The sequence below is a fragment of the Ursus americanus genome, chromosome 33, assembly GCF_024610735.1.
Source record: "Ursus americanus isolate L20-20 chromosome 33, mUrsAme1.1.p, whole genome shotgun sequence".
NCBI lineage: Eukaryota > Metazoa > Chordata > Mammalia > Carnivora > Ursidae > Ursus > Ursus americanus.
Window position 1 is genome coordinate 11,590,831 of NC_142159.1, and position 22,748 is coordinate 11,613,578.

Here is a 22,748-nt window from a genome sequence, read left to right on the forward strand (position 1 = left end):
ACACGTTGCCGACACCTTAGAAGGTGTCTGTAAGGGAGGGCCTCAAGCTTAAGCTTCATTAGCTCCGGGGTAAATCGGCCCCTGCTTATTATACTTACATCATTGTTTGTTTGCCCATAGGACTTCTGCTAGACTGAGAATTCCTGGGGACAGGAACCTTGTCTATGATTCATCTCTGAAGCCGCCTCTGTTACGGTACCAAAATACACCGGAGGGTAGTATTGTCCTACATTGCTTGTGGGAAAGCAAAATGATGTAACTCGTTAAGAAAATTTGGCAACACATAGCCACTCTACATATATATTTACTATTTCAGCCAGCAATCCCAGGTCAAATCCTAAACTTCTAGGAATCCATCCTAGTGATATATTGGCAAAAATACAAAAAGCTGTATGCACAAAGTTATTCATTATGGCACTTTTAGAGTAAAAGATTGGAAACTGCTCACATGTCAATAAAGAACTGGCTGAATAAATTATAGTACATGCACAGGCTAGAGTGCTATGCAGCCATAAAAAGATACGTGGAAGCCTTCTTGCATATGCTAATAAGCATGCTAATCTGGAGTGATGTCCATCTATATTGTTAAGTGAAATAAGCATAATACTGTTTATATCACCCAGTGATGGGATGATATAAGTGAACATTAATTGCTTATATTTAAAAGTTAAACAGTAGAAGAATAAACTCCAGTCTTCTAAAAGTGGTTTCCTTTGTGGGATGGAGAGGATAGAGGTGTAAACGAGACTTCTGTGAATGTACCTTATATAGTGACTATTTTGGAACCTTGTAAATGTTTTATATATTTATAAAACAAAGTTCAATAAAAATAACAGAACACTCCACAAAAGTTAAAAACAAATGGAAACAAATGAGCCATCTGCATGTCAGATTGGTGGCGTAACTACACAGAGAAAATTTCAATTGGCTTTAGAAGTATTTTATAATTAGTGGCTTTATAAGTATTTTGACTGTACCTCCCTAATGGGCTATAGTCTAAGGACAACTAGAACTGCATACAAATATTAAATTTCACTCATTAGTCTTGTTAGAAGTAATACTGACATTACTGCGGCGCCTGGGTGGTGCAGTTGGTTAAGCATGGGACTTTTGGTTTCAGCTCCAGTGGTGAGATTGAGGCCCACGTCTGGCTCCATGCTCAGCGAGGAGTCTGCTTGAGTTTCTCTCTCCCTCTCCCTTTGCCCCTCCCGACTGTGCATGCTCTCTCTCTCTCTCTCTCAAATAAATAAATAAATAAATAAATCTTAAAAAATAAGACTGACATTGCTGTTTTGAAACTATGATAGATTTATTTAAGGAGAAGGCACATAAGTATGTCAGTGACGTTAGGCATCAAGATTTTCAACAAATGAGAAAAAAAGCCTAGGGGCGCCTGGGTGGCTCAGTTGGTTAAGTGTCTACCTTTGGCTGAGGTCATGATCCCAGAGTCCTGGGATCGAGCCCCACATCGGCTACCTGCTCAGCGGGGAGCCTGCTTTTTCCTCTCCCCTCTGCTCATGCTCTCACTATCTCTCTCTCTCTCAAATAAATAAATAAAATCTTAAAAAAACAAAAAAACAAGCCTAGCATGGGGCACCTGGGCGGCAAAGTCGGTTAAGCATCCGATTCTTGATGTCAGCTCAGGTCGTGATCTCAGGGTCTTGAGATCAAACCCAGTAGGCTCTGCACTCAGCGAGGAGTCTGCTTAAAACTCTCTCTCCTTCTCCCTCTACCCCGACCCTGGCATTCCCTCTCTCTCAAATAAACGAATAAGTAAATAAATCTTTAAAAAATATTAAACAACCCTAGGGTAATTTTATATCTGAGTTAGATAGCAGAATGAATGATGTATTTTCCTCTTAAAAAATGTTTTCTACTTTCTGCTGAAAAGGCCCAGAAAAAAATCACCAATCCAGTAGTAATGAACACCCCTAATGCACAGAGTTGGTCTCTAAACACCGTTTTCCAGTTGTAAAAAAATAAAAAATTAAGCAAAGAAAATCAAGGCTCCTTTGATAAATGGCTGGTTCCAGATCTGGAACAGGAAAGATGAAGTTGCGTCATCTTGTGCCTGGAAGCCAGGAAGCTATCAAAGACTATTGAAGTCATGTAAAAATGACAGAGGAACCAATATGAAGGGGCCGTACTGGCCAAAGATGGAACAATTTGAGAATTAGAAGAAAAATAATGACTTCCATTGATCATAACACATAAAATATATAAGAACTCATTAATTAATAATGATACTTAAGGAAAACAACACATTTGTTATCAGTGGAGTTTTATAGGGAATCAACTAATTACTGTGAACATTGATAAAGAGAAATAATTAAACATTTTTCTGGTCATTCCTTGTTCAGTTATATTGCATGTAACCAAATGGTAGCTAAGAAAAAGTTATTTTTTGTACTTCTAACTAATAAGTGCAAAAGAAATCGTAGGATGGTAAGATTAGAAAAGCATGATTTTGCAAACCTTAATGAAATAATGGGTCTAGGTGACAATCATGAAACGATGCTCAAACAATTGGATGAAAGGTGTTGGGGAACTTTGTAATAGCTTAGGCTGACACGCCGGAACCCAGCGACCAAACTTAACATTACCAAGAGTGGGATTCAGCTCTCTCCATGAAATATTGTTGCCTTAAAAAGCAAAAAAAAAAAAAAAAAAAAAAAAAAGTCTAAGCCTAATCAAGCCAAGATCTAATAACCAGTGTACCAGAAATCAGGGGGATAGAAAAATACCATAATGAGCCAAATTCAAAATGTGGGACATCCTACAGGACGAGTGACCTGGTTTTTGCAACAAATTCATGGCATGAAATTACAAAAGGAAGATAGAATGTTAAAGTATAAAACTCAAGACACGCGTCAAATGCAATAGCCTTATTTGGATCCTGATTCAAGTGCGCCAACTGTCAAAAGCTGTGTGGTTCAATCGGAAATTTGAATGTGGACTGACAGATTAAGGAATTATTATTCTTTTTTGTTAGATACGATAATGACATAGTGCCTGTGAAAATAAAAGCCTTTTTCAATTAGAATGGCACATTGATGAGTTATGGATAAAATGTAATGAGGTCTGGGCTGTGCTTTACTCTTCTACAAGCAGTACAGCAGACAAAGGGGGGAGGAAGGTTGGCCAAATCTCGATAGTTGTTGAAGCCTGGTGCTGGGTACATTGGTTCGTTATACCATTCTATTTATGTATATGTCGGAATATACAAGTTACACATACAGGTTGATTATAACAAGTAGCCAAGTATGCTCGAAAAATGAAACGTGAGGGATAGGTGGGAACTTGGATGTAGCGATCCTGCCCCCTTGTGGTAGGTTCCATTAGTACAGCTACCGCCCCAGCCCTAAAAGGCCGGTCTGAATTCCCAGAGCTGTCAAAATTTGGGTTATAAATCTTACGGGAACCCTAGGAAATGGGTGGTGGGGTGGTGTGGTGGTGGTGGTGGTGTGGTGGTGGTGGTGGTGTGGTGGTGGTGGTGGTGTGGTGGTGGTGGTGGTGTGGTGGTGATGGGGGTGGTATGCCATTTTAAAGCTGGGGAAAGGGAGATTCAGAGGAACTCAGTAAGTTCAGTTTCTAGTAAGTCACTGGTAGAGCGAAAACTCCAGGTTCCAAGCCCCAAAATTGCTGTGTCTCCAGACTTTCCTTTTCCTATCTGAACAAAGGGGTCCCATGAGAAGAGGCAAGTGGAGATGCCCCTAATTAGAATAGGTCTACAGGAAGCAGATCATTGGGCAGCAGTTTTGCCTATAAACTGCAGATAAGTATGAATAGGTACTATAAATGTAAATAAAAGTAGGAAATATTCATAGAACCCCCCCCGTGCCAGCACTGTGCAAAGTGCTGTTTATATGTGATCTCACTTACTCTGCATATTATCCTGTGAGGCATGTACTGTTATTACTCCCCTTTTACAACCGAGGAAACGGAGTTTCTAAGAGGACAAAGTCACATAGCTAGGAAACATCTGAATTGGGACTTGACCCCCGGTCTGACTACAGTACTCATGTATTTTTTACTTAATTTTTTTTGAGATATGGTTTACATACAGTGAATTGCTCACATTTTTTTTAAAAGATTTTATTTATTTATTCGACAGAGAGAGAGACAGCCAGCGAGAGAGGGAACACAAGCAGGGGGAGTGGGAGAGGAAGAAGCAGGCTCCTAGCGGAGGAGCCTGATGTGGGGCTCGATCCCAGAACGCCGGGATCACGCCCTGAGCCGAAGGCAGACGCTTAACCGCTGTGCCACCCAGGCGCCCTTCACATCTTAAGAATATAATGCTTGTGTTTTTAACTCCCGATAACTATTGTATCCTGCTTGTCTCACTTTTAGCATGAATACAAATATTAATATTTTCGTGGATAGTTTTTTAAATTTTTTTCTACATAGGAATGGGAGCTATGAAAGAGAAGAAAATGGTCATGAAAGCAAGGGTGCACGGGGAAGGTCAAAGCTCATAGTTCTGCCTAGAACCAACCATCCCCCTGATGTTTTTTTTTTCCATGTAGGAAAGGGTGGCTCCTATTTTTATTTCCTCTCTTCTTTTAGGAGACTCTCCACCATGCCCTCTCAGCCAGTTAAACATATAATTAAGTCAGTGGACCTCAAATGGGGCCGTTCGCCTTTCAGGGTGCATTTGGCAACGTCTGGAGACGTTTTCGGTTATCACACTGGGAGCGTAGGTGCTGCTGGCGTCCGCTAGGTGGAGACTGAGGGTGCTGCTACACAGCCTGGGACAGTCCTCCACCGTAAAGAATTATCCTGCGTCAAATGTCAATAGTGTGGAAACTGAGAAGCCGTGACAGCAGTAGACTCCCTGTGCAAACATAGCTTCAGGGCAGGTCTCTTAATCTCCTTTCCCCCCAGATCGCTGGCCCTAAATTCCTCCTCTGTGGAAATTCTGGAGGCATCACTGATGTTTCATCAGAGACCTAGTACCCCCTGAAGTCATTGCATCCTGGGCCCGCCACAAGGTGTTATCAACATGCTGCCAAATTATTAAGGATGAGTAACCAGGTGACTGTTTGGGGGAGCAGTTCCTATCTTGCCATAGCAGGGAGGATTCCCATCCATGCTGTCTCCCCTCTCCTTCCAGTCCCAGCTCTGCAGGGGGAGGCTGATGGAGAAACTCCTTTAAGGAGAACACCAGCTCTGGTACTGCCATGCTGTGTGACTTTGAATATGTCTCCCTGTTCTGTGCCTCATATGCATATGCATAACGAGGGGTCTGACCAGCTCATCTCTACAGATCCTTCCAGCTCTGCCACTCCGATTCTTCAGTCCTACACCTCCACTCTGCATGTACCAAGATTATTTCTGATCCAGCCCCCAAACAGGGGATTTAGGGGCTCAAGAAAGTCCTGTGCCAGCCCCAGCTTTAGCTGTTGTGTCTTTGGATGGGTCCTAGCTGTCTCCTCAGTGAGGACTGAGAACAGCTGGAGTGCTGGTAATTAAGACCAAGCTCCACATCCCCTGCCCTTGGTGCCAAGAGCTCCTGCTAGGGGGTGTCCCCATCTGATAGCCATGATGGTTGAGGAGTTGAGAGCTGTAAGACAAGGTCCCAAAAGCATCTCAAGCTGAGGATTCATGAAGCTCCTCAACAGATACTAAGATGTTAGAGCTTTGGCTGCCTTTGACCCTTCTGGATGCTGTGTGTTACAAGTGCAGAAGCACAACTCAAACTGGCTTAAAGGGAATGGTTGGCATGTGTGTCTGAGAACAACAGGAAAGGTTTGATCCAGCACCTCACATATCAGCCTCCTCTGTTCTGCCTTCCACTTTGCTGACTACATCTTAAAGCTGGCCTCTCTGATGGGCCCAGGTGGTAGGCAGCAGTCCTGGGGATTCAGCTCAGGAGTATGACCCTACAGGAATGAGAAAGTCAGTCACTCCATTCCTCAGACAGTCCTGGGGTTGAGTCTTTGGACCTGATTGGCTCATTAAGGATGGTGGGCCTTCCTTGACCAAGGTCTGTGTCCTGGAGGACAGGGCTTACTGACTGGTGGGGGCAGCTAGCAAATGTCACTACACATACCCCTCCTGTAGAGTCACTAGTGCCTGGCACATGGTGAGCACTTTTTTCATTCATGAAACCAACAGCTATTTAGTGAGTACCTGCTAGGTGAAAGAAATTATGCTAGATGCCGATGGAAAGGCAGTGGACGAGAGGACAAGGTCCCTGCTCTCATAGTCTAGCGGGGGTGACAGACACCTAAACAGCTGAAGACGGTACAAGGTGATTAGTGCCAGAGGAGGGGGCCCTATGTTGTTCTTACATGAAAGAGGATAGGTGCTTTTGACAGGAGGTAGCATTTAAATTGAGACTTGAGGGCCAAAGTGAGATACTTAGACACTCCTTCAAACTGACATTCTTTGAATGTTTGGTCTATGGTCATTTAGAGCAGGGGCTGAGTGCGGTTTGGGGAGAAGGCAGAACTGTACTTAGCTTCCCGATGGTACTGAGCACCTGGGTGCTGGACGAACCTGCAAGGGCATATAACAAAACAAAAAAGCCTGCTACTCAGTGTAGCACCGGATGTTACCTGGGCTCGCCCCTGACTGCCCACCCAAAGTCTTACCCATGTTTTCCTTCCAATGGCATACAGAACTGTCAAGGCACTGTGCCAGGCGCTGGCAAGACGTGCCCAGGGGCTGCTCTCACGGAGCTCACCTTCCTCTTTACTTCCAGAAATGATCGTGCAATGAGACACAGGAATGCAGTTGTGGAAAGTGCTGCCAACAAGCTCTAGAGGCCCAAGGCTTGTTAGTAGGCAGGGAGTGGAGGTAGGATGGTGGTTTGGGTCATGGAAGGCCTCTCTGAACGTGTGACGTTTATGCTAACAAATGACTGAGGAGAAGCAATTAGCCAAGTGAGCAGTGGAGGGGAGGTACGCGCCCGGGGTTCTTCCAAGCCCTGAGTTGGAAGTTTAAGCCAGGAGTTAGGGCAAGAGTCAGAGGAAGGAAGCTCACTGTAGCAGCTACAGACAGAAGCCTGTCTCTGGCCCAGCTTCATCAGTAACAAAGCTCAGGTCTCCAGCAGGTCACCTGTCTGATTCCCATTCCTATTTCTCAGTAGGGCCCGACGCCCGTGGAAGGGGGCAGAGGCGTGATGATGAGCCTTAAAAGGCCAACACAAGGCCAGGACCAGATCTTGTGGGACCTTGTAGACCCTGTTATGGATTTTGAGGTATAAGTAAAGGGTCATCGAAGCTGTTTTTTGAATCGTGGTGAAATATCTATAAGATAAGGTTGACCATTTCTAAGGGCACAGTTCAGTGGCGTAAGTCCCCTCACACTGAGTCGCAACCATCACCACCATCCATTTCCAGACCTTTCTCATCTTCCCAAACTGAGACTCTGTCCCCGTGAAACACCAGCTCCCCATCCCCTCTTTCCCTCAGCCTCCGGCAGCTGCCAGTCTACCTGCCGTCTCTGTGAACTTGAGTACGCCAGGAACCTCACAGAAGCACCGTATGGTATCCGATAGTATTTGTCCTTTTGTGTCTGTCTTTCACTTAGGACGATGCCTCCAGTTCAGGTCGCACGCCTCAGCGTTTCTTCATTTTAAGGCTGAATCATCTTCCATTATCTGTACACACCACATTTGGTTTATCCGTTCATCTTTCCATCACCAAACGGGTTTAAGTAGAGATTTGAAACCAGATCAGATTTCCAATTTAAAAGATCCACTTGCCGGGGTGGGGTTCCTGGCTGGCTCAGTCTGTGGAGCGTGGGACTCTTGATCTCGGGGTTGTGAGTTCAAGCCTCACGCTGGCTGTGGAGCCTACTTAAAAAAAATTTTTTTTTTTTTTAAATAAAAGGTCACTTAGCTGGCAGGTGAAGGTTGGCCCAAGGGTGGCGAGAGCTGCAAAGGTCTAGGCCAGAGGTGATGGTGGTGGCGTGGCCTAGGCTGTGACCAGGAAAGAGGGGAGAAGTAGATCTAAGGGCAGGTGGGAGATTGCACAGGATCTGCACTTTGGAACTTTGCCATGGGAAGGAGGAACCATCAAGGAATGGCGGGCTGACCTTAGTCTTCCTGAAGGACCCAGATCTGAGGGAGTCCACTGAGCTGCAGATGAGGGTATCCTGTCTTCACAGCTCCGTGATTCCTTCTCACCAGCTCTGCCTTCCGAGGAACGCAGACTGAGCCACTGAGAATCTTCCTTAAAAATTTGCTTTAGGGATAGAGGGATAGCACAGGCATTCTGATTTCCTTGACTGTTGCATTATCTTTGTAAATTCCTAGATTGATAGCTGCTTTAATGATTGACTCTGACTCTGCTGCTTGGTTATTGTTAATCCATCGGTGAAAGATGAATCCCCGGGGCACCTGGGGTGGCTCAGTCAGTTAAGGGTCCTATTCTTCAGCTCAGCTCAGGTCCTGATCTCAGGGTCTGAGTTCAAGCCCCTAAAAAAAAAAAAAAAAAAAAAGATGAATCCCCCGAATCCCTTTCTAGTATGTTGTGAGAAGTTGGGGTTCTGACATTGTAAAGCTCAGCCCCAAACTCAGGACCAAGAGAGATCCTGTCTTGTGAGTCCTTCTTGTGAGTCCTTCTCACCAGTCAGATTTTCATGAAGACACCCTTCTGTGTTATATGCTGAGAATTCTAGCTAAAATTCTAGGTGATTCAAACTGAGAAGGCGGGTGACGGAGCTAGACTCTGCCGACGCTGTGTGCCTTGCTCTTCCCACTCCTGGGGGAGCCGTGCGACTTCTAGGGAAGCAATCTGTCCGCATATACTAAACACCCTTTCAAAAATCAATCCCACTTCTGAAAGTCTAGGAAAATGTGGTGTTCCCTGTAGGAACAGTGAGAAACGAAAAGCAAAATATGTGTCCAATAATATATCGATAGGATGGAATATTCTGCAGCCATTAGAAAATCGGCATTCTCAAAAGAGTGGACCCTCTTTTTAAACAGGTGAAACAAATCTATGTGGAAGTCGGGTGGTTATTGGTGGGGAAGGTGAAGGAATCTTCTGGCGGATGGAAGTGTTCTGGATCTTCATCTGGGCGAAGATTACGTGGATGAATATATGTGTAAAAATTCATTGAACTCCACACTTCCTATTTGTGTTCCCTACTTAACACGATGATACCTCCATGTAAAAGCATGAATTCTTTTTTTAAAAGATTTTATGTATTTGAGAGATAGGGCAAGAGAGTGGCAGAGGTAGAGGGAGAGCGGGGAGCCCGATGTGGGACTTGATCCCAGGACCCTGACATCATGACCTGAACTGAAGGTGGACGCTTAACCGACTGAGCCACCCAGGCGCCCCAAAAGCGTGAATTCTGAAGGCGATGTAGGCCGCTAGAATGTAAGCTCCTGGAGAGAAAGGGTTTGTCTGCTCCTGCTGGTTGCTGTGTGCCCAGAGCTCAGAACTCTACTCAGCACAGAGCAGACCCTCAGTAAAATCCTACTGAATGATTATAGTAAATGTTTAGAATAAAATGTTAAATGGAAAACAAGACCCAGGGCACCTGGTTGGCTCAGTAGGTTACACATTTGTCTTCGGCTCAGGTCATCATCTCGGGGTCCTGGGATCGAGCCCCACATCTGGCTCCCTGCTCGGCGGGGAGCCTACTTCTCCCTCTCCCTCTGCCCCTATCCCTGCTTGTGTGTGCTCTCTTGCTAATAAAGAAGTAAAGTCTGTAAAAAAAAAAAGAAAGAAAGAAAGGAAGAAAGAAGAAAAACAAGTCCCAAGGTTGCAGAACTTTCCAGTACACTGTAATTATAGTGTTGTAAGAATGACAGACAGGAAAATAATTGCAAGGAAACGCAGTGAAGTGCTGTTGGTGGTTGTGTTGAACAGCGGGATTTGGGAGATGATTTTTTTAAAGTTTCCTTGATGGATGTCTCTTCCCTTCTGTTGGTTATTCTGCGTGAAGCATCATTTGGAAACAGCAAACGATGGAGCGCTAACACTGATTGAGCGCTTATTCTGTGCCAGGCTTTTATGCTTCGAGAAACGTACACTTCACATTCATTAACTCAGTTAATTTTTACAACAGCCCTATGAAGTAGGTATTATTTATCCCTACTGGAGAAACTGAGGCACAGCGCAGTTCAAGAACCTTACCAAAGCTACACAGCCGTAAGTGGCAGACCCGGGAGAGGGAGGCCCAGCCGCGGTCTGGCTCCAGTGGTTAAGCCACCACGATGTCACACTGCCCCTGGAAAGCTAATGTCAAAGGCCCAGATCCGAGACTTCTGTGACTATGAGCCCCAGGACGAACGGGCCTCTTTGCTCTCCTCTCCCCGTGATTGAGCCCGTCTCTCCCAAATGGTCAAAACATCTCAAAGGAGAGAAGAGGTGAGCACAAGCCAGAGAACCAGAAGCAGAAGAGGTGAGCAGGGGGGGTGAGCAGAGCTTTCCCAGGGCGGGAGCAGATGTTCCTGTCACCTGACTCCCCGTGCCAGAAGCCCCGGGAGGTCCCCTCTGGCAGGCTGGCCCTGCCCCTTGGGGGCTGTCTTGAGGCCTGGGCCAACAGGCCTGGTCCTGCAGTCCACCAGCAAGGTGGCTTCCTGGAAGCTCGTCGCCCCCCCTCCCCCCGCCCCGTACCAGTCAGCTCTGCTCCTGGAAGGGAAGGGAACTGGGCCACATGCTTCCTGGCACCTGAGCAGGAACCTGTGTTTGGCTCCACGGCCCACAAGAGCACAAGAGCGGCTGCTGGCAGACACATTTGAGCGCCTGCCCAGCCGCTCCCCTGCTGTGTGGCCTGGGGCAAGTTACTTGACCTCTCCCCAGCCTCAGTGTCTCAGTATAGGAAATGGAGGGACTGAAGGACCTGAAGGGTTTGAACGCAACACTGTGGGTGATGCGTTTGGCAGCATGGCGTTCAAATCAGGGCGGCTGTTGTTATTATCGTTATTATCCTGCCACCCTCCTCCTCAGGGTCATGGAGGGCTCGGAGAGATGGGCTGAAAGGCACTCAGACATCTTGGCTGCCAGGAGGGAATGCCTCTCTAATCAGCACAAACGTCAGACTCCAGTTATTAATACCCGGCCGGCCCCACCAGCTCTTGGATTTAGCATTCCAAAGAGGGGGTACAGAGGTGGGGAGGGTGGATCTGGGGAACAGGTGGCTGAGGGCTGGAGAAGGAGCCCTCTCTCCGTGGGAACAACCCTTCCCAGTCTCACAGGCAGACTTGGCCCGTCCTCCAGACACCGTCCACCTGTGGTCTAGGGTCTGGGAAGGTGTGAAATTCCTGCCTAAGGCTGAGCTCCGGGCAGTCAGACTCTCAGTCCCCTAAGGGCACAGCACTGTCCTTCCAGGAATCTAACGTCTCAGGGAGCAGCCCCCCCCAATTGGAACCCCACAAGAGACAGACCAAACTCATGGAATTGTGGAATGGTGACGGTGGTTGGGGCCAAGGGCGCCCCCAATCCCCCCTGCTAGTTTAGAGCTCAGCCTCTTGGACAGAGCTGGGGGAAATCTATATCCTCAGCTTTTCCTGGGAATAATAATAATTTTTAACCCTTTCACGTAATAGAAACATTTTCTCTCAGGTGTTGAAAGAACAAATGAAATGATTCATGTCATCCCAGGGCTTAGTGCGCAGTGAGTGTCCCCCAAACGGCGGATGTTGGGAGCCCAGTCCCTTCATCTTATACGTAACTTCTCGTTCCTTCCTGAGTGAGCGGTGGCAGACCTCAAGGAACAAAGATCTTTCAGGAATTTCCCGTTCCCCCGCCTCGGCTAACAATTATATCAATGAAGGCTTCTTTGTCTTCTAATACTGATTTTTGAAAAATGAATAACCTTTTTTTAGAGCACTTTAATGTTCACAGCAAAATCGTGCAGAAGGTACAGACAGTCTGTATACACGCTCTGTGTAGAGCGTCCCAGCATCCCCCACCATCAGCGTGACGCACCAGTGTGGTGCATTTGTCATGACATCAATGAACCGGCAGTGACACGTCCTTATTACCCAGAGTCCAAAGCTTATGTTAGAGTTCACTCTTGCTGTATGTGAGTTTTGACAAATGTGTGTAACATGTATCTTACTGTTACAGTATCATATAGAATATTTTCACTGTCCTAAGAATTCTGTGTACCTCGCCTCCTAATCTCTCCCTCTCCCCAAACCCCAGGTAACCACTAAACTTTTTACTGTCTCCATACTGCCTTTTTCAGAATGTCATATGGTTGGAATCCTACAATATATAGCGTTTTCAGATTGGCTTCTTTGACTTAGTAATACGCCTTTAAGTTTTGTCCATGTCTTCATGCGGCTTGATAGCTCGCTCACTCTCGCTCACTTTTTGTGCTGGATACTATTCCACGGGATGGCTGTACCATGGTTTACTTATCCATTCACTTCCTGAAGGATATCTTGGTTGCTTCCAGGTTTTGGCAATTATGAGTAAAGCTACTCTAACCATCGACACGCAGGTTTTTGTGTAGACATTAGTTTTTAACTCATCTGGGTAAATACCAAAGAGCGTGATTGCTGTATCTGATGGTAAGAGTATGTGTAGTTTTGTAAGAAATTGCCAAACTGTATTCCCAAGTGGCTGTGCCGTTTAACCGTCCCAGCAGAATAAATGGAAGTTCCCGTTGCTCTTCACCCTTGCCAGCATCTGGTGTTGTCAGTGTTTTGAATTTGGGTCATTCTGACGTGTGTGTCATGGTATCTCATTTTTGTTTTAATTTGCGAGTCCCTGATGGCATATAATGTTGAGCATCTTTTCACATGCTTGTTTGCCATTTGGATACCTTTGCTGAGCTCTTCAGATCTTCTGTCCATGTTTTAATTGAGTTGCTCATTTTCTTATTGTTGGCTTTTATAAGTCCTTTGTAGATGTTGGATCACAGTTCTTTATCAAATATGCCTTTTGCAAATGTTTCTTCCCACCTGTGACTTGTTTTCTCATTCTCCTGATTAACTTTTATGAATGATTCCGTTTTTTTCTTGTGATTAAAAAAAAGTATTCTTGGGGCACCTGGGTGGCTCAGTCGTTAAGCATCTGCGTTCAGCTCAGGGCGTGATCCCAGCGTTCTGGGATTGAGCCCCGCATCGGGCTCCTCCGCTGGGAGCCTGCTTCTTCCTCTCCCACACCCCCTGCTTGTGTTCCCTCTCTCGCCGGCTGTCTCTCTCTGTCAAATAAATAAATAAAATCTTAAAACAAAAGTATTCTTATAAATAGGTGTTACGTGACTGGCACGTGGCTTGGTTTTGCCAGTGCCTTCATCTAGGAGGGACCCCACTTTTGGCAGATGTATAAGGCAGTGTAGCATCCTGCATGTTCAGTATTGTAGCCCAGGGAGGGAGTGTCACTTGCTTAAGGTTGCCCAGCACGTTCACTAGGGTGACATATCCATCTCATACGCATAGCCTTCACAGGAGTCAGAGAACCGTCTTATTTGGTCTGCGTGAGACGCCTGGAATGCCGCTTTTTTCTTGACTTAAAAAAAAATTAGATAATTTGTCATGTGACAACAGCAGGTATTTTTCAAAAAAGAAAAAAATTAAGAAGCCATCCACAATCATGCCACTCGATAAATCAGCTGTTTCGCTTTTCTGACAGTTTGTCTGTCTAGCAAATTTGGGACGAGGTGTGCGCACGAACTGTCACTGTGACCATCTTGGTTGCTTTTTTATTTTACTATTTCCAGGTTTTAGTTTTCTTTTTCTTTTTCTTTTTTTTTAAGATTTGTGGGGGGCCCTTTAAATAGGTCCCCATCCCGTTATTCCTGGACTCAGGACCTACTCTTTGTGACCCCCACAAGAGGGTCTTGAGAAGTTGTAAATTCAGAAGTCATTTCAGACAGTCTTGAGCCAAGGACTCTTCTCTCCACCTCAGGCTGATCTTTCTTCTGAGTTCAGTTCTCTGTCTGCTGGTTGACCCCATAGAACAGTCACCTCAAAGTCATGTGGTCATGTGTCTTCCCCAACCAGCTTCCCCTCTCCAGTTGTCCTTGTTCTCTCCACTCTCCCAGACTGTTGCCAAGCTTCTTGATTCTTCCTTCCTCATTCTCTCACTTCCATCCCTTCTTTGGCCGCCTTCCTAGACCAGGGAAGCAGCCAGGTACCCTCGTGCAGTGGGCCACATACAATAAGCACTTCAGAGGCACACAGATGTGGGTTCAGATCTCAGCTCTGCCTGAGTATATTTCACTGGGCTGTGGTTTACAGGGTGTTATCTGGTGGCTGGGGAGTCAAGCAAGAGGATGATGTGAGTGACAGCACTGGCACACAGCAGGTATTTGATAAACGACAGTGCTTTGACCTTTCCCTACCAGTCTTGGGAGCCATCTTGTTTTCTGCATACCTTGGCTCTTCATATTTGGGAAGCAGAGAGATGGTAAAAGTCTGGGGTAACCACCGACTCCCTAAGTATCTCTCTGAGGGAAACAAGTCCCCAAGTATCCCCTTTGCCAAGTATTTTAAACAGCTTAATTTGTAGGTATAATACCTACAAAAAAAAAAAAGATTTATCCAATTATTTCAGAGAGAGAGAGAGCATGAGTGGGAGGGGCAGAGGAAGAGGGGCAGAGGGAGAAGGAGAGAGGGTAGAGGAAAAGGGGAGAGAATCCCAAGCAGACTCCATGCTAAGCTCGGAGCCTGACTAGGGCTCGATTCCATGACCTTGAGATCACCATCTGAGGCGAAACCAAGAGTCAGACACTCCACTGACTGCACCACCCAGGTGCCCCAGGATAATACCGACTATTAACTGAAGGTTTGCTACATGCTGGTTACTGTGTTAAGTGCCTTATAGACCCTCTTTTCTCATCCTCATGACAAACCTATGAAGGAGTTTCCATTGCTATGCCCATTTTATAGTTCAGGAAACTGAAATTCAGAAAGGTAAAGTCACTGCTTTAAGGTCACATAGCTAGTTCAGGGATGAAATTGGGACTTGAGCCCATGGTTTTCTGGCACCATGAAAACCTGTGTGCCCCTGTTGGTGGGAATGCCAGCTGGTGCAGCCACTCTGGAAAACAGTACGGAAGGTCCTCAAAAAGTTGAAAATAGAGCTACCGTATGACCCAGCAATTGCACTACTAGGTATTCACCCCAAAGATACAGACGTAGTGATCTGAAGGGGCACCTGCACCCCAGTGTTTATAGCAACAATGTCCACAAGAGCCAAACTGTGGAAAGAGCCCAGATGTCCATCAACAGAAGAATGAATGTAGAAGATGTGGTGTGTATGTTTTTATTTTATTTATTTTATTTTTTTATTTATTCGACAGAGATAGAGACAGCCAGCGAGAGAGGGAACACAAGCAGGGGGAGTGGGAGAGGAAGAAGCAGGCTCTTAGCGGAGGAGCCTGATGTGGGGCTCGATCCCTTAATGCCGGGATCACGCCCTGAGCCGAAGGCAGACGCTTAACCGCTGTGCCACCCAGGCGCCCCTGGTGTGTATATTTTTACAATGGAGTACTTCCCAGCCATCAAAACAATGAAATCTTGCCATTTGCAACGACATGGATGGAACTAGAGGGTATTACGCTAAGCAAAATAGGTCAATCAGAGAGAAACAATTATCATATGATCTCACTGATATGTGGAATTTAAGAAACAAAACAGAGGATCATAGGGGAACAGAAGGAAAAATAAAACAAGACGAAATCAGAGAGGGAGACAAACCACTAGAGACTTTTTTTTTTTGACAGAGAGAGAGCACAAGCAGGCAGAGCGGCAGTCAGAGGGAGAGGGAGAAGCAGACTCCCCACTGAGCAGGGACCCCAGGGACCCCCCCCAGCCCCTGACGTGGGGCTCGATCCTAAGACCCTGGGATCATGACCTGAGCCGACGGCAGACACTTAACTGACTGAGCCATCCAGCCCCCCCTCCCCCCATAAGAGACTCTTAATCTCAGGAAAGAAACAGTGTGGCTGGAGGGGAGGAGGGTGGGGGGATGGGGTAGCTGGGTGATGGACATTAAGGAGGGCATGTGATGTAATGAGCACTGGGTGTTATATAAGACTGATGAATCACTGACCTCTACCTCTAAAACTAATAATAATTAATTGAATTTAAATTAACAAAAAATAAACAATTAAAAAAAACAACAACCCTGTGTGCCCAACCACTAGACTATCCTGCCTCAGAGCCCATCTGTCTAAAGTCGAGAGATATGTCTCATTTCCAGGTGACAGAAGGGCCACAGGTGGGGGCGCCTGGGTGGCTCAGTTGGTTGGGTGTCGGACTCTCGGTTTCAGCTCGGGTCATGATCTCGGGGTCGTGGATTAAGGCCCGAGTTGTTGGGCTTCATGCTCAGTGGGGATTCTGCTTGAGATTCTCTCTCTCCCTCTCCCTCTGCCCTTCCCCTGGCTCGCTCTTTCTCTCTCAAATAAACAGATAAATCTTTAATTTAAAAAAAAAAAAGGAAAGAAAAGAGAAGAAGACCCAGAGGTGAGAGATTTCCCGAATCCCGTAATGGACTGGACACGAAGCCGCAGACCCATATCGGCCCCAGCAGAGCGAAATGGGTGGTCTGAGACCTCAGGGTGGCCTAGACCTTGCTCCCTGTGCTGGAATGCCTCCCCAGAGCAACAGAGCCATAAACACAAGCGGCTCTTTCAACAGGACGCTGAGCCTGAGTCATGGAATATTTATAGATGGGCCTCCACTCTTCCCCTCAGGCCTGCCAGGGTTTATCAGGTTCACTTGGGGCTCGGAGGGTGACAACCTGTTTATCTTCCAAGGTGCCCAAGCAGGCTGTTGGGACATCCTCCGAGAACGAGGTCTGGTGGCCTGCCCATGTTTAGACCTGACCTGACCCCTCCACACCAGACTGAGGTAATTCTCTCTACCTCAGCTCTTACACCTTCTCCCAAATACCCCCACCCCCAGCCCCACCACACCCATGCCCACACCTAGCGAACGTATGGTCTCGGGGTAAACTGAGACAAAAATGCCCCTTCTCTCAGGAAGACCTCTTGGATTGATCTGGGAAGGTTAAAAATTTTCCCTAGCCCCAGAGTAGTGGTACTCTTGGGGAGCGAAACCTCGCGCTGGTCAGATAATTGAATTAATCATAATGTTGACTGAGGACCTTCTCTGTACCAGATACCATGCTAAGAGTTTTAACATTACTCTTTAAAATCCTCACAATAATTTTCTAAGTTGGGTATTAATATTAATTTAATATCATCTTTGTAAATGAGGCAATTGAGGCTCAGAGAGGTCAAGTAACTTGCCCAAGACCACCAAAGCATAGCCAGGCTCAAAACCTAGGTCTTCCTTGGTTCCAGAGCCAAAGCTGTGGGTGACCTTGGGCAAATTGCTTCCCCTCTGAGCCTCAGGTTCTTTCATGTGTAAAATGGAGATACCAATACTTACCTCTCGCAGTCCTAAAGACTGAAAAAACTGGAACGTAGTAGGCTCCCAACCACTGGCTGCTGTCCGCCATCCCCTACCCCCAACAATCAGTACAGTAGCTTGTTCTAAGCTGCTTAGGACAATTAGGCAGGTCGCATTGGACTCAAACTTCAGGGACTTGAATCCAGAACCCAGGCTGTTTCAGTCACCACTGCCCCACTGCCCCGACCTTGTTTCTTCCCACAGGTAGGGGCAGAGGAATGAGGGGGGAGGAGGGGAGTTGGGAGATCAGGGGGTGGCTGCGTGCAGAGGCACAGTGGACTGACCACGCCCTCACACCTGGGATCTATTTTGGATGGGGCCAGCCTCTAGGCTGCTGGCAGCTGGAGCTGGAGGTATCAGTGTTGAGTTAACAGAGCAGGCCCTGGGGCCAGATTTAGTGGTGAAGCCCTGACCCCAGATGGGTGGTGTGGCTGCAGGCACTGGGCAGAAACTGCTTTTGTAATTCCTAATAGGTGACCGTGTAAAGACCTCCAGACTGGGTTTCTCAGTCTGTGCTGTCTTGGGGCCCCCTCCCCAGCCCAGTGCACAGCCTCTGACTCCAGGTTCAGACAGATCTGGGTTCAAGGCCTGGCTAGTCCACTTACTACCTGCAGGACTTAGGCAAGGTACTTAACCTTGGCGTCCTAATCTAGAAATGGAGATAATCATACATACTTCATAGGGTTGTGATGATTAAATGGGGTCTCCTCCTTTCTTTCCCTCCCCCACCACCACTAGGGCCGCTTGAGTAGGGCTGGTTTTCCTGTCCTCCCCCTGCCCAGCTGGGGCCCTTAAATGCCCTGTCCCAGGCCTTGATCTGGCTGTTCCAGGGGTCCCAGGCTGCCCACCTCTTACAGTGCTTCCAGAAACCCTATTCGTAAGTCCCCTCTGGCCTGCTGGCCAGGGCCCAGCTCTGACAGAGGTGAGGGCCCAGCTCACTCAGCTGCAGCTCAGATTTCCTGCTGGGCCTCCTCAGAGGGCCTCAGTAAGAAGCCTCAGCTCTTGGAGACCTAATCCATAGGAACAGTGACTTTTTAACAGGGGGATTTCTTTCCAGCCATTTTCTATGCCCGTACAACACTTCTCATACGTAAGTTTATTTACATAAACATATCTATAATTTTAACAGAAAAGAATCAGAGTACATGTAAATGGCATCTGTTTTTCTGCTTGTAGCTAACAATATATTGTTGACCTCTTTTCATATGGGTATTCAATATAGAAAGCTCAATGCATTTTTTTAATTGGAGGAACGCTTACATATCTATACATAAGATATGCTTTGGGGTTTTTTTGTGTTGTTTTTTAGAGAGGGAGAGAGGGGGGAAGGGCAGAGGGTGAGGGAGAGAGAGAATCTTAAGCAGGCTCCATGCCCAGCACGGAGTTTGATTCCACAACCCTGAGATCACGACCTGAGCCAAAACCAAGAGCTGGATACTTAAGTGACTGAGCCATCCAGGTACCCCTGCTTTGTTTCATTTTTAAATCAACTTTTCCTTTAAGTATAATATGCATTCAGAAAAGGGCACAGTCCACAAGGGTACAGTTCAAAGCACCCTCACAAAGGGAGTATGCCTGAATAACCCACACGCAGATCAAGACCCAGACTTGACCAGCATGCCCAGAGCCTGGCTTATGCCCCCATCCAACCCCCCCCCCCGCCTCCCTGCCACCCCCACCCCCCCTACCGAGGGCAGCACAACTTTGATTTCTAACAGCTTAGATTCGTTGGGGCTTTTTGGAACTTTATAAAGACAGAATCATGCTGTATGTGCTCTTTTGCTCAAGAGTCTTTGAGATGCACCTATGTCGTTGCCCGTGACGATATTTGTTCATTGTCGTTGCTGTAACAGTACTCATTATGTGACCAGACAACAGTTTATTTATTTATTCCATTGATGGACATTGGGTTGTTTCCAAAGTTTTACCACTATAAAGCCAGATTGCAAAAAACATCTTTGTATTTAAATGGATCTATGTATCTGATTATCTATTTCTCGGTCTCTAGCTACAGCTAAATATATCTTTTGGTTGTTATCTTTCTAGTTTTTGGATAAGATAGATGCCTCAGAATATAACTGCTGAGTCACATGTACCCATATTTCACATTTTGATTTTGTAAAATTGTACGCCGGCCCCCAAGGTCAAGGGTAGTAGCAGTGTCCATTGCCCTACATGTCCACCAAACTCGTATACTATTAATCTTTAAGAGTTTTTTGCCAATCCGATAGAGGAAAAATCAGGTTTTATTGTGGTTTTAATGAGATTTTAAAAAGTCGGGAGGATAAGCCTCTTGTTGTTTTTGTTTTGAGGGAGGGAGCCTTGGCACTTATTTTCTGATTTGCCTTTTTGTACCCTTTGCTTGTTTATAAAACTGTACTGTATTATGGGTATTGACGCGTCGTGTTTCCATGTGTTTCTACTGCTCCCAACGGTCACTCGTCTTCTAGCTTTGTTTATGGAGCAACTGCCGGTTTAAATATAGTTTGTTTTCCTCGCACTTACCATTTATGATCTGGATCGCCCCGAGGGTGTGTGTGGCAAACCCCAGGTTCAAGCTGGTGGTGGGGGGAGCAGCGGGCCAGGTCGGGTGGGCAGCTGGCCCCCAGGACTGTCTCTCTGGGGTGCAAGCATTGAAACATCCGGGCCACCACTGAGCCCCAGACGTTCAGTTTGCTGCAAGGCTCCCTCCAGTCCCCTTGCAAGTCTTCCCAGCACGGTCTGGACCCCACTGTCAGGGGAGAGTCTCTCCGCAAGCCCGGGGGCCAGGCAGGGAGCAGGGAGAGTCAGGGCCAGTGTTAACTGGGCAGCTGAGGGAGGGGAAGTTTGAGAGCAAGGGCTAAGCAGCCCACCTCTCTGAGTTCAAATCCTGTCTTAGTCTGCTCAGGCTGTCGTAACAAAATACCACAGGCCGGGGGCGTACACACAGCAATTTATTTCTCACGGTTCTGGAGGCTGGAAGTACTAAAAGGAGGTGTGGGCAAGGTGGGCTCCATTCTGAGGCCTCTTCTCTCCTTTTGTAGATGGCTGCCAGCGCCCCGGCCTTTCCTCAGGGCATGTGCGTGAGCAGAGAGATAGGGAACAGGCTCTCTTGTGTCTCTAAGTGTACTAGTCCTTACCTCCCAGAGGCCCCATCTCCAAATACCATCACGATGGGGATCAGCACTTAATATATGAATTTTGGAGAGACGCAGACATTAAGTCCATAACAATGCCTCCAAGCCATTTCCTAGAAGTATAACCTTAGGCAAGTTACCTGAATCTCTCTGTGACTCAATTTCCTTATCTGTAAAATGGGAATAACAGTATCGACCTCATGAATTAATAAATAAATTAATAGCTCTAAAACCCTTAGAGCAGACGGCGATAGTCAGCCTCCAAGATGGCTCCCCATGATTCTTGCGTCCTGGTATTCATGCCCTTGTGTGGTCCCTTCCCACGCTCTATGTGGTTGGTCTGTGTGACCAGTAAAGTAGAGTGGGAATGATAGCGTGTGATGTCTGAGGCTAGGTCAGAAAAGACCGTTTGCTCTTTTGGGTCACTCTGTCTGGGGGAAGTCAGCCTCCATGCTCTGAGGATGTCCACGCAACCCTGTGGAGAGATACCCGAGCTGAGGAGCAGAGGCTTTGCACCAGCTTGCCAACCATGTGAGTGAGCCGTCTTGCAAGTGGGTCCTCCAACTCCAGGCAAGTCTTGAGATAAACTGCACTGCGGCCCCGCCAACGTCCTCACTACCACCTCCCTAGAGCCACTGAGCCTGAACCACCCGGCTTAGCTGCTCTTGAAGTCCTGACCCACAGAAACTATCTGAGATAATCAATGTTTATTATTGTTTTAAGCTGTTAAATTTGGGGAAAATCTGTGCCGCAGCAATACCTAATACCATGGGGTTGTTCATAGCAACTGTTCAGTAAGTGCCCCCCGTATTATTCCCCTGATGGTGAAAATATTAGCAACAGTGTTTCTCAAGTGTCTGCCATGTGCCAAATATGCGCCACGTTCTGGGCAGATGGACGCCTCCCTCTGTGCCGTCAATTTTCAGCAAGCCATGGAGTGCTGGGGGCAGACAGTTACCGAGAATCCTAGACTCCTGGGGCTAAAAGACCTGGAGATATCGTTACTTGACCCAACTCTCATTTTACAGTTGAGCAAACTGAGACACAGAGGTTACGTAATCCACTGAAGGTGACAGAGCTGATGTACAGAGGAGACTGAACTTGAACTCAGATCCACCGGGGCCAGGGCAGCCTCTTTGTTGTTGCTCTGCTCTCGAGGGCCTTATAATAAGGGATGATCGCATCTCACAGTGTATAAAGCGCTTTCAATACTTTATTTTGGGATCATCAGTGCAGAGCCCCCTCCACACCCTCTAGGTGTCCCGTATCCCCTGGGGCAGTCCATTTCTCTAAAGGCCATCCACGCCCCAGAGCCCTCATAGCTGCCCACAGTGGTGGCCTGGACCTGAGGCCGGTGGAAGAGATGTGTGGGGCTCCCGGCCTTGAGTGGTGAGAGCCCAGAACACTCTGCTCTCCTTCCGCGGCACGTGGGCTTTGCACCTGGGGCTCTGCGTCACGCCCCAGACCCCGCTGACCTGCCCCTGCCAACTGTTCTGTCTTCAGCCTCTGGGTGAAGGACCTATTGGTTTGGTCCTGTGATTTGGGGTGATTCTTGTTTAGGATGACACTGCAGCATGTGACAGGGATCTCAAGCTGTAAGAAAACCAGTCTTTGTCCTCCCCCTGCCCTCTTCTGAGGGTACTCAGGCACCACTGAGGCTCCAGGGGAAATCCGCAGGAAGAGGCGGGGCAGCCCCCACCCTCCTGGGGAGGTCATGGGGGCCGGGGCGAGAACAGCACACACGTGGAGGGGATCCGATCCACGCATGATGTACCAAAGAAACATTTAAGCAAGCCCCAAGCTATGCGGAAATGAAAGGGGAGAGGGAGGGTGGTTTCCTCTCCAGCATCACCACCCCCGGGGCCTGTGTCAGCCAGTCACCCATCCCTGGAAGAGCTCCTCCGAGAATCCAGCCACTGAGGACACGGAGGGACCCTCGGGGAGCATTTCTTAATGGTCGCTCTGTTTGCAAACAAGAAACTGAAGGTGGGTGTGGCGGGTGTGGGCATCACATTGCTAGTGTCTGACAGAATGTTCTCCAACCACCAGGCCTCAAAATCTCAGGTTTCCAAAAAGTCCGCCTCTGGTGACAATCGAAACCAGCATAGAATGTGGGGTTAAATCAGCCACTTTCAGCTCTGCCTACACTAGCCATGGGACTTGGGACAACTCCATATGCCAATCCGTGCCTCAGTTTCCTCATCTGGAAGATGGGGGATAAGTATGACCTACTGATGGTTGTCATGAGGACGGAATGAAATAGAGCCACGAAGCTCTTAGTAGATGCCCAGCCA

The 22,748-nt window shown here is 47.3% G+C and overlaps 1 protein-coding gene across 1 annotated transcript in view; it reads left to right on the forward strand.

The window, feature by feature from the left end:
• Nucleotides 1-22,748, forward strand: part of LOC123782438 (uncharacterized) — a 30,728-nt gene that overhangs the window by 2,414 nt on the left and 5,566 nt on the right. Inside the window, exon 4 of the mRNA XM_087858716.1 lies at nucleotides 121-195. Coding sequence (XP_087714842.1) covers nucleotides 121-195 — 75 coding nt within the window. The remainder of the gene's footprint in view (nucleotides 1-120; nucleotides 196-22,748) is intronic.